The sequence below is a fragment of the Cricetulus griseus genome, chromosome 3 (assembly GCF_003668045.3).
Source record: "Cricetulus griseus strain 17A/GY chromosome 3, alternate assembly CriGri-PICRH-1.0, whole genome shotgun sequence".
Classification (NCBI taxonomy): Eukaryota; Metazoa; Chordata; class Mammalia; order Rodentia; family Cricetidae; genus Cricetulus; species Cricetulus griseus.
Window position 1 is genome coordinate 128,929,285 of NC_048596.1, and position 14,092 is coordinate 128,943,376.

Genomic DNA, 14,092 nt, shown 5'->3' on the forward strand with positions numbered 1-14,092 from the left:
CTGAAGGTCTGCAGGTGGCTGTGCGGCAGGTTTTATTCCCTGGTAACTGACAAGCTGCCTGTTGCTCTGTTATTGAATGTTTAATCCTGGCCAACTTCCAACTTGTCAATGGCTCGGCTGAGAATAAATCACTTGTCCCGAATCTAAGATGGTAAAATATTCAGATGACTTTGTGTGACACCCAAACATTTACATAGCCCTGGTTTGGCTTTTTTCTTTTTAAATGAAATCAACAATATATAAACCATCTCGGTGATAGAAAATTATTAGTTATTAGCTATTTAGTATTAGCTAATATAATATGATGAATCATGGGTCTGGGCAACTTTGTTATGAATGTTGGGTATGTACATACAGTATTTCTAACTTTCTTGTAGATAACTTTAAAAAGTCAGCCAACTTCTTCCCAGGATCTGCTAATCTTACAATGGTAGTTCTGATACAAGAATATTTCAGCTTTCATACCAGACGTTGGTAAGCTCACGCCTTTAATCCCAGCACTTGGGAGGCAGAGGCGGGTGGATCTCTGTGAGTTTGATGCCACCCGGTCTAAAAAGCTAGTTTCGGGATAGCCAGGGCTACACAAAGAAACCCTGTCTTGATAATAAACAACAAAAAAAAAAAAGTATTTCAGCTCCTAATTGCTTTGTGTGTATCAGGAGACAGAGAGATGCCTCTGACCTTCATATTTGTGCCATGGCAGCCCCTTCAGCACTGAGATTACAAGACACACAGCAAGTGTGTGGCCACATTCGGCTGTATGCTTGGGTGCTGGGATATGACTTTGTATCTTCACTATACTCGTGCAAGGGCCTATAGGCCATTGCTCCAGTGTCTGATTGTTTTTAGCATGAAGGTCTCTGGTCTTGTAATCTGAATATCTGTGCCTCTTACTTTTGGACAAATGAACGGCATAAATCATTCAAACGTATATAAGATGGGCCAGCAAGATGATGACTCAGCAGGTGAAAGTGCCTGCTGAGGAAGCCTGGTGACCTGAGTTCAAGCCCTGGATCTAACTCCCAAAAGTCATCCTCTGACCTTCACATATGTGCCATGGCATGTACACACTGACACTAACAAACACACATAATACACACACACAACTTTTTCAAAGATATGAGTTGAGACTATAGTACTCTGTTCCTTTAGCATTCAAGGAAGTGTCTTATCCAGAGACATATAGGGAGTCCCAGGGATGGAGACAGAGAGCAAGAAACACCTCCACATGCCTGGTGACCAAAGAGGTCTTCACCTCAGCACAGCTGCTACAAGTTTAGCCACAACTTGCTACAATGGAGCCACTCCATTCCCCCCAGCTGGTCAGCTGTGAGGTTCTTTGTGTCTGAGCTTTGCTGGAAAGGAAAAAGGGTTTGTCACACACACAAGACAAGACAGAAAACCTGAGTCTTAAAATCCCGTCTGTAATTCCCTGAGAACACATGAAAATACCCTAGCATCAGTAAGACTTTGTGTGGCAGTCCTGAAGCTGGTGATCGAGCCCCGTGATAGGACAATTACCCAGCATGGAACTAGAGCTATATACCCACAGGACCCAAAGGACAAAGAGAAATAACCTCTCATCACTGTGACACATTTCATATGCCACTGGACGACAGTTCACAGGCCCAAACAATATAGCTGTTTATGGATTTGACAAACATCTATACAAAAAAAAATCACATTCCTGTGTGTTCACCTGTTACATTTCAAACAATAAAACTTAAGGGGGAAAGGGGAGTTTCGAACACACATGTGAACTCTGTGAAGAGCAGTGAGTTGAAAGAACCCAGGGCCTCAGAGAGGCAGTTGGGGTGTGGACTCAGCTGCTGCCCACCACTTAAATACCTAGGCTCATCCTTCAGATATGCAGCACCCAAGGATGGGTGGAGTTCAATGGGCTCATCTGACCTATGTGAGGATTTGCTGAGGGAAAACATATCTGCTTCTCAACAACTGGAAAAGCATCGTGACACTGCCTCTTAAAGAGTGCTAGACTCCTGTGTCTAAAATAAGACTGAGAAGTAAACCAAGAAGCGGAATGCTGATACTTGCATTGAGCTTGGTACCAACTCTGTTTTGATGGGAAGAAATAGAAAAGAAATGTGATATTTTGTGGTTTATGGATAAACAATATTTCTAAAGTAGAAGAATTAGGGGGAAAGTAGTGATGTGTTTTCGTGTGACAATGCACTTTGAAACCTCACACTCTCGGAGAAGTCCAGTTTTCCAAAGGACTTTTACATGCATGCCTTTTGTGAAATGGACATCAACCCCACAGAGTCAATAAAGCCAGGTGCACTGGCCCTGTTTCTCAGATGATGGTGAACCTATTCAAAGGTTAAATAGTAATGAGGTTAAAACTCAAACCCAGCCAGGCAGTGGTGGTGCACTCCTTTAGTCCCAGCACTCAGGAGGCAGAGGCAGGCAGATCTCTGTGAGTTCCAGACCAGCCTGGTCTACAAGAGCTACTTCCAGGACAGCCTCCAAAGCCACAGAGAAACCCTGTCTCGAAAAACAAAACAAAACAATAAAAAAAACCTCAAACATAGATCTTGAGATTTCCAGCAGAGCCCTTCCTGCCTACTAATTTATTTTACAGGTTTTTATTGTGTGTGTGTAACTGTTTGCCTACAGGTGTTTGTGTGCACTGGGTGTGTGCTTCATGTCCATGGAGGCCAGAAGCAGGCATGAGAGCCCCTGGAACTGGAGTTACAGGTAGTTACCAGCCACCATGTGGGTGCTGGGAGTCAAACCCAGGTCCTCTGCCTCAGCAGCAGTTACTCTCACCAGCTGAGCCAGCTCTCCAGCCGTACCTACTAACTACCATGGAATCCACCATACACTTGAAATGGCAGCCAGTGTTCATGGCAGCCTGGTTCAGAGGACACTGAACTTATAAACTGTTCATAGCAGCATTGCTCACAAAAGCTCGGGTGTCTACTGGCAGAGGGAAACTTATACAGTGTGGTCTATGCATAGCATGGTATATCATTCAGCTTAAAAAGAATTTAACAGCAACTGACCCAGACAAAACTTGAGGACACTTCAAACTACTGAAAATATGCAAGTTCAACAGAAAAGTGAAACTTGTTTTCAGAGAACTGCAAGCCACAGGGTCTCTGCTAAGAATGACTAAACAAAAAAGCCCTGGAAATGGATGATGGCAATAGTCCATATTGCATTGACCTATACACTTAAACATAAAGTGATGTTACATTGTGTGTATTTTTCCACTGTAAATGAACACCTTAAAATACTAAAATATCTGGCCTCTGTCTTTGAGATTTGTTTTAAACAGAAATCACAAAGCACAGCCATAATTACTTCATATAGCTCTACTGTGATGAGATGCATACAAAATTGACCATTTAACCATTTCCTAAGGAGAGCTATGAGACATTCATCACGTTCATATCATTGTGGGGTCATCACTACCGTCCACCCTGGCACTCCTCCATCCCCTCAGAGTGAAAGCACACTCCACATTCTGGACTCCGTGCTCCAGGATCCTGTAGCCATTGCCCTCCCCACTCCATCTCTGCCTTAGGTACATGTCTGAACAGATCAGTTCCTTTCCTTTAGCCACTGACTTGTTTCATTGGGCATAATGTCTTCAAAGTTCATCCATGTTGTAGTGTATGTTGTCTTTCAAAGCTGAATAATAGGTCATTGTTGGTAACATTTTTTTTCTATCTGTTCAACTGTCAACTGTCAACTTCAGTAGCTTCCACCACTTAGATACTGTTTGCCAGGTGTGGTGGCTCACACCTTTAATCCCAGCCCTTGGGAGGCAGAGGCAGATGCATCTCTGTGACTTCGAAGCCAGCCTGGTCTACAGAGTGAGTTCTAGGACAGCCAGGACTACATAGAAAAACTGTCTCAGAAAAAAATATAAAACAAAACAAAACAAAACAAAAAATACTGCTCAAGTTCCGGCTTTCAGTTCTTCAGACTGTACATTCAGTAATTCCTTTTCTCGTGGTTTTCATTATTTATTTTCTGAACTTCCATACCAGCTTTTCCCTCCCTTCCTTTCTTCCTTTCTAGAAGCAGGAGTGAAGACTGAACCAAGCAAGTGCTTCAGCCATGCTAGGCAAGCGCTGTACCACTGACCTAAAGCCCCCGCCTCTCTATACCATTTACTACGATATAATATTTTACATTCCTATCAACGGGACACAAGGATTCCAGTTGTTCCACATCCTCAGCAACACTCCTGTTTTCTGTTTGCTTGATGCTTTACAGTAGCCACCCAATGGGGCTGAGGTGACAGCTTGCTATGGTTTCCATGTGTGCTTTCCTGATGATTGGTTATGTTGAGCATCTTGTCACATGCTCACGAACAAATACATCTTCCTTGGGAAGTGTCATCTCGAGTCCTTTGCCAATATATTCTGACATCAGCTTTGAAGATTTTGCAAAAATTGGAAAGAGAGACGTTGGTATGTGGAACGTTCAATGCTTGATCTAGAACACACTGTGGGAAGGAACTGGGTCTGAAATCTTTTGAAGATAAAGCAAGCAACAAAGACAGCTCGGACTAGAGATGGCAGGGTAGGTGGCAAGAGACAGTACACGTGTTATGCTGGCTTATCTGAATCTCTCCTTCCAAATAGGCCAGTGGAATTCACCTGGCAGCTTTGGATTGTGATGGTTTCATGAAATAACCCTGGGAGCAGCCACAGTCTATTATGATTCTAGCATTACCAGAAAGTTAAACTAAGGAACATGCTAACACAGGAATAAGATACATTGAAAATTGATGAAATCCGAGTTTCACTTTCTTTGATATCCAGTCACACGTGTGTTTGGGCTAAGGCTAGAGGTACTAGCCATGAGCTCATTCAGACATAATAAGTAAAATCTCAAGCAGCTGAGCACAGTCGGGCACATCTTTAAACCCAGCGTTCAGGAGGCAAATGCAGACTGATCTTTATGAATGTGAGGCCTTAGGGGTATACATAACAAGTTCGAGGCTTCAAAAAAATAATAATAACAACAATAAAAAGACTAAGCCAAAAAAAAAAAAGTCTCTGAGCTTATGGTTAAATAAACCACTGTAGAGGTAGCATAGACTATGACCCAAAAAGACTATACCCACTGAAACTAAGCAACATAGAAGATGCTGGTATTAAACATGCTTTGCAGCCAGGTATGGTGATGAACATCTTAAAGCTTTTAATCCCAGCACTTGGAAGGCAGAGGCAGGCAGATCTCTGTGAGTTCAAGGCCAGCCTGGTCTACACAGCAAGCCAGGACAGGCTGTGACATAGAGAAACTCTGTCTCAGAAAACAAAAACAAAACAAAACCCACCCAAAACACACTCTATAAACATTTAAACTAAGGATAAAAGGGGCCAAGACTTTTCACATTGCCTAATAAAATGTGAGGAGAAAGGGGAAGTAGAATTTCTAAAAAGGAATGTCTTTCTTAGCTGAGAAATTGACCCAGGATGCAGCACAGACAGACACAGCTGGTGAACTTGGAAAGCAACTAAGGAGAAATCAAAAGGAGAGGAACAAGATACAAGATTCGGTAACAGTCTAATCAGAGTTGCAGAAGGAAGAAAATTAGGAAGAATCAGAACATAAAGAAACTGTAGATGAGTTCACGAGAGACACCTACTCTTAGATTCTGTAATCTTAACCAATCCCCCAAAGAAATTCCCATCTAAACACAACAGTCAAGGGGGCTGGAGAGATGGCTCAGAGGTTAAGAGCACTGACTGCTCTTTCAGCAGTCCTGAGTTCAATTCCCAGCAACCACATGGTGGCTCACAACCATCCGTTATGAGACCTGGTGCTCTCTTCTGGTGTGCAGATATACATGGAAGCAGAATGTTGTATACATAATAAATAAATAAATAAATAAATAAAATCTTAAAAAAAAACAGTCAAACTGCAAAACAACACACACACACACACACACACACACACACACACACGCACTCTGTGAGAGAGAGAGAGAGAGAGAGAGAGAGAGAGAGGAGAGAGAGAGAGAGAGAGAGAGAGAGAGAGAGAGAGACAGAGAGAGAGAGAAGGACAGACCTTTCTACTTGGCTGTTAATAAGAGGACAGCTGCCTTCTCCAGGCAACTATGGAAGGCAGGAAACAATGGAATGTCATTTTTAATGAGCTAAAGAAAAATAATATTCATCCTCCATCTAGCAAAAACAACTTCCAAGACACTGGATGAAATAAAGAAATATTTAAAAAACGTATCATTAGGGAGTTTGCTAAGAGCATACCTCCCACATAATTATTTCTTATGCACATTAGCATATAGAAAATTGACCTCTGGGAAAAAAGGCTGGCCCAGAAGAGATGGGCACAAGAAAACAATAATAAACTTAAAGTCTAAGTCAATGTTGACATTAACTAAAGGGGCAAGAAAAAGTTTAATAAAGCTTAGAGTGCTGTGTGAAAATGATAGGTGTATTTAGTATTTTCCTCGGGGATGTGACAAAATACCTGACAAAAAAGATTTAAGGATTTATTATGGCTCACAGTCTGAGAACATAGAGAGGAAGGCATCGCTGCAAGAACAGCTCTGTGGTGGCAGAAGTGAGAGAGATGGCTGGTCACACTGCACCCGATTTCAGGAAGGAGAAGCAGATGGGTATTGGTGAGTGGTGGCTCGCTTTCTCTTTTCTTATTCAGTCTAGTGACCACCCCCTACCCTCTGATCCCCCCACCCCCTAGCCCTTCGCCTATCTGTAGAAGGTGCCACCCACATCAGGAAATGTCTTCTCTCTCCAATTAAGCCTCTCTGGAAACGCCCTTACAGGCATGCTCAAAAATGTGTATCCTAGGTGACTCTAAATCTAGTCAAGTTGACAGTGACTGTGAACCCTCACAGTATGTGAGTTGGGAAGGAAACAATTGCATATAGAGCATTTGAAGGCCCTTAACTTATTCCAGAGGAAGTTAAAATTTGACTAATCACAGAATAAATTAATTAAATATGAATATTAAAATTCCTAAGCTAGCACTTAAAAGAAGAGAAACACGGTTATTAAATTTCAAAATAGAAAAAAATCAAATTGAGGCAAAGATAGAGGTGATGCCATTTAATATAAAAGGGGCAAAAGATGACAGAGATGATCTGTCTATTATCATGTTTAATTGTGATTAAAAGCAGATGATTACTAACAAATAACTAGATTTTTTTTCTTTTCTTTATCTTACTTTTTTATTATTTATTTATTTATTTGGTTTTTCAGGACAGGGTTTCTCTGTGTAGCCCTGGCTGTCCTGAACTCATTTTGTAGACTAGGCTGTCCTAGAACTCAGAGATCCACCTGCCTCTGCCTCTTAAGTGCTGAGATTAAAGGTGTGTAGCACCACCACCCAGCTCAAATAATTAGATTTTTATTGGGTATATTTTGTTTAAATTGTTTTTACACCAAATATTTTATTATTTTATCTAATATCCATGCATTAAAAAAAAAACAACATACACATAAAGTAATGTCTTCCCTTCGGTAGAGATGCTTCTTTTAGACAGGGTCTCATGTATCCCTGTCTCATGTATCCCAGGCTCCAGACTTGCTATGGAGGTGATACCCCACTTCTACCTCTGGATCGTGGGGACTGAATCCAGGGCTTTGTGCTGCTGGGCAAGTACTCTACCAACTGAGCTACACCCCTCTCCTACCCACCACCTATCTCGTTTTCTTGCTGTTGTTGTTGTTTGGAGGTTTTTTTTTGGGGGGGGGTTGGCCCAAGACACTCTGTCCAAAATGTGGTTAGCATACATGTGTTACTTAAATCACTTGTAGGAAAACAAAGCTCAAGTGAACAACAAACCATTATAACACACACTCTGAACCTAACACAGCTGTACGGTCCACAGACCCCGAGTCCACCATGGATCAAAATAACAGAGAGTACAAGTAAGTAGTGGGCTGAACTGTGTGAGCTGCTTTATATGATGGTGAAGAAGCCACAGTGCTAACTTCTCACTTACACCCCCCCTCCCCCCTCCCCCGGCAACAAAATATTCAGAGAATGCTTAGAGCTTGTTTCATGAAGCAAAAGCAATGAAGAAACAAACACCGCTTTCTCTCTGTTAGTGGAATTGTCAAGTCAAGCTTACAGACTTTGTTTCTGACCTGGCATTGGTGGCACACACCTTTAATCCCAGTACTCAAGAGGCAGAAGCAGGTGGATCTCTGTGAGTTTGAAGCCAGCCTGGTCTACAGAGCTAGTTCCAGGACAGGCTCCAAAGCTACACAGAGAAACCCTGTCTTGAAAAACCAAAACCAAACAAACAAATAGAGTTGGTTTCCAAGAACAACACACTGATCTTAATTTCAGCAAGCCAGGCTGTCTAGGTGGAGACAAGGTGTCCCTCCATGGCAACACATACATGGCTGAAAGGTCTGGGCCCCATATTGCTTATTCTGGACACCTGAGGCCCAGTGGCTGTCCTATCTTGAAGGCACAAACACCTATGAAAGGTTTGTATATCCTGAAAACCAATGGGCACTGGTTAAATCTGTTTTCTCTTGGGAAAAAAATGAGGCCACAGCTTAGGGATACTAAATGGCTGGATGCAATGGTTTTGATGTGAGAAGGTTCCAGAGACTAGAATAAGAGACACGAAGAATAGCAGAGGTGAGGTCACACCTATATTTAAACAGACCTTAAGTGGCCTTACATTCACAAGGCTTGGATTCCTCATCCACACTAGATGGGACTAACTCTAGAAAAGTAAGCCCCTAACCCAGGATGAGTCATGTAGGCAGCCTAGACTCTTGTTTTTTGTTTTGTGTGTTTTTTTTTTTTTTTTTCTGAGACAGTCACACTATGCAACCCAGGCTGACCTTCACCTTATAATTCCCCTGCTCCCACCTTCAGGGCACTGGGATTACAGGTGTGCACAGCATTTCAACATCCCAACTGTCCAATCCTGACTAACTGTACTCTGAGACCCAGACCTTCAACCACTACCAACAGTCCCTGAACGACTGCACTGATCTGAAAAGGCAGGCAGGCTGCCCTGTGACCACGTGTTTCGGTTTTCCCACAAACCCTGCCTCTATCACAAAGCACGTTCATTCTCCACAGTCCTTAATGTCGAACAAATAACTGCAGAACAAATAACATTAGAGGAGCCAGGAGCTAGTGAAGGCCAGTTGGCCTTCTGTCCCACTGCTCAGTGTAAGTTCTGGCCACTTGGTCATTCACCTCATCTGACTAGTCCACAACAAGACACATAGACAGGGATTGGTAGCCAAGCCATCTCCTGTCCAGGCCTCATGAAACGTCAGTCCCTGTGTACTGCAAAACCTAGTGGCGGGTGAGCAAGAACTGGATATAGTATGGATACCATAGTGTACCAAGAATCCCAAAAAGGACAGATCCACAGATACTCACCCACTGGGAGAGCCTGGCCCTTCTAGGGGTCAGGCTACCCAGCGCCCTGGCTAGGGCGCTCTGCCCAAAGCACAGCAAGCCTGGCACACCGGACTGATTGCAGGACTCCTCCCTGCAATCCTTCCTAGATGAAGAGCCAACAAGGGCCTGTGACAGCACCTAAGAGAACTGCTTCTTCACTCCCTTTCAGGGATCCTCAGGGGTCCTGCTGTCACAGAGACCAAGGTCCCCTTGGGTGGCAGCGAAGGACAACCTTCACAGCCAAGTAGACTTTTAGACACTCCCCTCCCTTTCCTTTCTCTCTGGAAGCCTCAGTGAGCAGCTCCAGGGCAGCTGAAGCAAAGCCCCCCTCAAGACTGTCCTCGCTGAGGTCCTGTTTCCCAGAACTGAGATCAGAAACCTGCCAAATCCACATTCTCTCCAAAGACACTTAGTCACCATGGACCACAAAAGATCCAAACTAATGACTGAAGTGATTTAAGTGTGTGTTAACATTAGCAGGGCGTTGGTGGTGCACACCTTTAATCCCAGTACTCGGGAGGCAGAGGCAGGAGGATCTTTGTGTGTTCGAGGCTAGCCTTGTCTACAGAGCAAGTTCCAGAACAGGCTCCAAAGCTATACAGCGAAACCCGGTCTTGAAAAAAAAAAAAAAAAAGCTTGTGTTAACATGAGGTCAACTCTCAAACACCTTTATGAACTGACTCTCTCAGCTACTTGGACCTCCTCTTTGTCAGCTGGAGGGAAACTTTCCACTCTCTGAAGAAAGCCAATGTCCCCTGGGTTACTTTGTCCTGGGTGTTAGCTGGAAGCCCTAGGAGTAGAATGCAGGGCCTCGGGCCTGGTAGGAAAGAGCTCTGATGTGAGCCATATCCCCAGACCAGCCAGAAACCTCCATGTCAATACCCAATGCCAGTGGCCAGGTAACCCTAGTGCATCCCCTGGGCCTCAGTTTCCTCTTATGTAATCTTACTATCCATTTGATGTGAAGGACAGACAGTTAAGGCAATGCCTGGGAAGGGCTCAGGACAAAGCTGACATAAAGAGCTCCTAAAAGTGAATGCACCAGCCTGGAGGTAGGTGGTTCTCAGTGAGTTTGGCCTACAAACTGAGGTCCAGGACAGCCAGGACTGTTACACAGAGAATACTGTCTTGAAAAATCATTTTTTAACCAGTGAGATGGCTCAGCACGTAAAGGCAGTTTCCCCGAAACCTGGTGACTGTATTCAACCCCTGAGTTAGGTGAAAGAGAGCCCTTCACCTAACACTAACATCCTCCTTTTTCTTGCCTCTGCAAATGTGTTCCAAACTATACCTGTGCCTGGCCCCTTTAGAGGCCTGTGACATGTTCCCTCCCTTCCCCCACCCCCACTTCTGTGCTACTCTGGCTGTACACACCTCAGTTCCCTCAGCATTAGGCTCTGTCCATTGCTTCTTTACTTCCTGGTGCTGCTCCCTAGGGAGAGCTCAAAAATGATAACCCATCATATAACCTGTGGTGGTTTGAATGTAATTCCCCTCGAGTGACAGTATTGGGAGGTATATAGCCTTGTTGGAGAAAGAATGTCACTGTGGGGGTGGGCTTTGAGGTCGCTTTTACTCAAGCTTCACTCAGTGTCACAGCCACTTCCTGTTGCCTTCTGGTCAAGATGTAGGTAGCCAGCACCACAATTGCCTGCCTGCACACCGCCATGCTCCCTACCTTGACGATAATGGACTGGACCTCTGAAACCGTCAGCAAGCCACCTCAATTAAATGTTCTCCTTTATAAGAGTTGCCTTGGTCATGGTGTCTCTTCACAGCAATAGAAACCACAGACATGGACTTTGGCAGACTTGATACTTTGAAAAGGACACATGAAGGTCTCCAAACCAAGGTCCCACTCACTTTTTCTCTCCTGTCCCCAACACTCATGTCCCTTTCTGCAGCAGGTGGTACAAACTACACAGCTCCTGAATTGCTCCAGCTTGCTTTCTAGCTGTTATCCGTCAATCCTCTCTGCTTCATTTCTATACATTCATATACCATTATTGTTCATGCTTTATTTTCCACTCTGCTTCACTAGCAGCACAAATTATCAGAAAATCCAACTTTTCAAAAGGCAAAATAAATGGCTCTCTCTACGCTCACTATTAGTATGATGGCGAGCCCAACAGTGAATTCCCATGTAGACAGGGTCTCAACTAACCCTTATAAGCAGCTCAGTCCTTAGTTCATAGACAGGGAAGACGTTCAAGGTAAAAGATGAGGGTGGTAACAGGACCAGGCTGTGTCTGGCTTTCTCTTTTCTTTCTGCTCTATCCTAAGCTAAAATGACAGCAACAGATGGCCCAGTGGAACCTAAGAAGGTTTTGGCATCATGGAAATTAAAAACATGTAGAGAGAGGGAGGAAATCGATATGGGGGCTGGGGGGGGCTTAGAGCATGTCAGGATGTAAATTATTGTGGAGTACCCCCAAATCCCCTTTGGACGGTACTGCACCCAAACCAAACCCTCATGCCAACACAGAGCACAGCTGCCACAAGAATGTCACATGTCCTCCCAAAGCTAAGTGGAGGCTGGCATGTGGCCTTACCTGAAAGCATAATTTTTCCCTTTCATGCTTCTCTGCTAAAAGAAAGGGATTCCCCAGTCGACGAGATTTGCTCAAGCTGTTTCTGGAAACAGCTATCAAAGCTCAGGCAGGAGTTCAACTATGCAAGCCTCCAACCCATTAGGAGCTACCACATGTGGGAATGATAAATGTGAGACTGCTGTGTGTCAACCGAGCCATCGGTGACCATCAAAACCACAGCAGAGGTCCAAGTGAGGACAGGAAAATGCAGAAACTCTTTTAGGCCAACTCTACTTTTCCAGAAGGTGGAATTACTATTCTTCTAGTAAAATGTGGGAGGGTGGGAAGGCGGGTCACTGAAGCAGGAGCAGGGAGGGGCCCTCTGACTCCAGATCACTTCCCTTCCTGGAGGGGAGGGAGGCAACTAGTAGAGATGGGAGTGTAAAGAGAGATGGCTGTGTTTAATTAGCCCTGGGGGCTTCTCTGGTTTTGTAGCTGAGGAAGATAAGATCAAAAAGCAAAGACTTTACCCCTTTTACTCTAGTTTTCCAACATGTAAACTTGAAACAGCACTTGCTATCCAAGCCTTTACACTTTCTAGAAAAAAAAAAAAAAAACTAAAAGAAGAGAAATATCCCCCTTTCCAAAATCAAACACAAACCTTTTCTTAACCTCTAGATCAACAAAAACTTTACCAATCTATACAATTAGCTAGCGGCTACATTCTCTCCTTATCTGGCTACCTGAAAATGGGAGAAAAACAACTCAACCGCAGTGTTTAATGAAAGTCGTAAAAGCTAGTGGCTTCCGGCCGCTGCCACTGTGATGTAGGCGCCCTTACATCACAGTACTTTGCTGAGAGAAGGTGGCCTGTGTGCGGTGTGACTGCCTGTGGGACATGGCCAGCCACCTGTGACCAGGATGCTAGCAAAAAAAAAAAAAAAAAAAAAAAAAAAAGGCCTGGAATGGCATCACCTGAGACCTCAGAGAAAGACAGCTCAAGGATGGGTCTTCAAATCCAGGCTCCCCCTTTAAGCTCAGCTCACTGGGTAGGAAAAGGCATATGGGCTGTGTGCTTGAGGCTGGTACCGAGCGTGGGCTCCAGCGACACTTTCCCTCTCAGCCCAGACATCAAGCCGGGTCCTCCTTATGGGAAATGGGGGCGAACTGCTGTGCAGAATTCTCCCACCGTGAGGTTCCCATTTCCCAGACGGCCACTAAGAATCTAGCACCTCAGAGCTCTTCTGAGCCAGGCCAGCAAGTCCAGATCCAAGTTCCCAAGGCCGGTGCTGGGGGGGTGGGGGAGGGCAGGCCAGGCCGTATCCAACTCAAGGTCCATCGAGGGTTTCCGACTCGAGGTTCCTCCTCCAGCCCCCGCTAGCCCGGGACTTAAATGATCAGCCCCCGCTCCATACCGCAAACTGCAGTGGCGACAGGTGTGCGGCACTCTCTGCGAACTAGTATCCCCTGCGCTCTCGCTCGGCCACTCCAGCAACCCTTACCTGGGGCTCCGGGACCGGCCTTGGCCTCCATACTCCAGCTCTGCGGGTATAGCGTCTGCCACCCTGACGACCTCTAGCCCTTCCTCCCCTCCCCCACAACCACCACCTCACTACCTCGGGCTCCCTTGGGGCTGCCCCGCCCCTGCCACCTCCCGGGGGCTTTCTCCTACTCACTATTTGCCTCAGGGCTGCGAGCTCTCTTTTACCTTCTCCCCAAGGAGGACCACTGCCCAGTAGTCTCATTACCAAACCTTAACTCCACAAAGTTTACAAAGAACGGTTTTTGCTTCAAAAGAGTGTATTATTTATTTATTTATTTATTTATGCTGTAATAGAGTAGCCAATATCATTTCTTTTTGTTTTGTTTTTCGAGACAGGGTTTCTCTGTGGCTTTGGAGACTGTCCTGGAACTAGCTCTTGTAGACCAGGCTGGTCTCCAACTCACAGAGATCCGCCTGTCTCTGTCTCCCCAGTGCTGGGATTAAAGGAGTGCACCACCAACGCCCAGGCAAAAGAGTTTATTATTGTCTTTAAACGCTCATACATACTCCTTCCCAATGCCTCTATGATCGGGTCCCTTCTCTTGGGCCTGTACTGGACAGATTTTTCCACCACGGCCCTTCTATTTCTGTGTGCAAAAATTGTTTGCAATAA

At 44.8% G+C, this 14,092-nt stretch overlaps 1 protein-coding gene across 1 annotated transcript in view; it reads right to left on the reverse strand.

The window, feature by feature from the left end:
- Fam169b (family with sequence similarity 169 member B) overlaps window positions 1–12,240 on the reverse strand; it is an 84,418-nt gene extending 72,178 nt beyond the window's left edge. Inside the window, exon 1 of the mRNA XM_035442459.1 lies at window positions 11,958–12,240. Coding sequence (XP_035298350.1) covers window positions 11,958–11,967 — 10 coding nt within the window. The 5' untranslated portion in view covers window positions 11,968–12,240. The remainder of the gene's footprint in view (window positions 1–11,957) is intronic.
- Window positions 12,241–14,092: the final 1,852 nt, after the last annotated feature.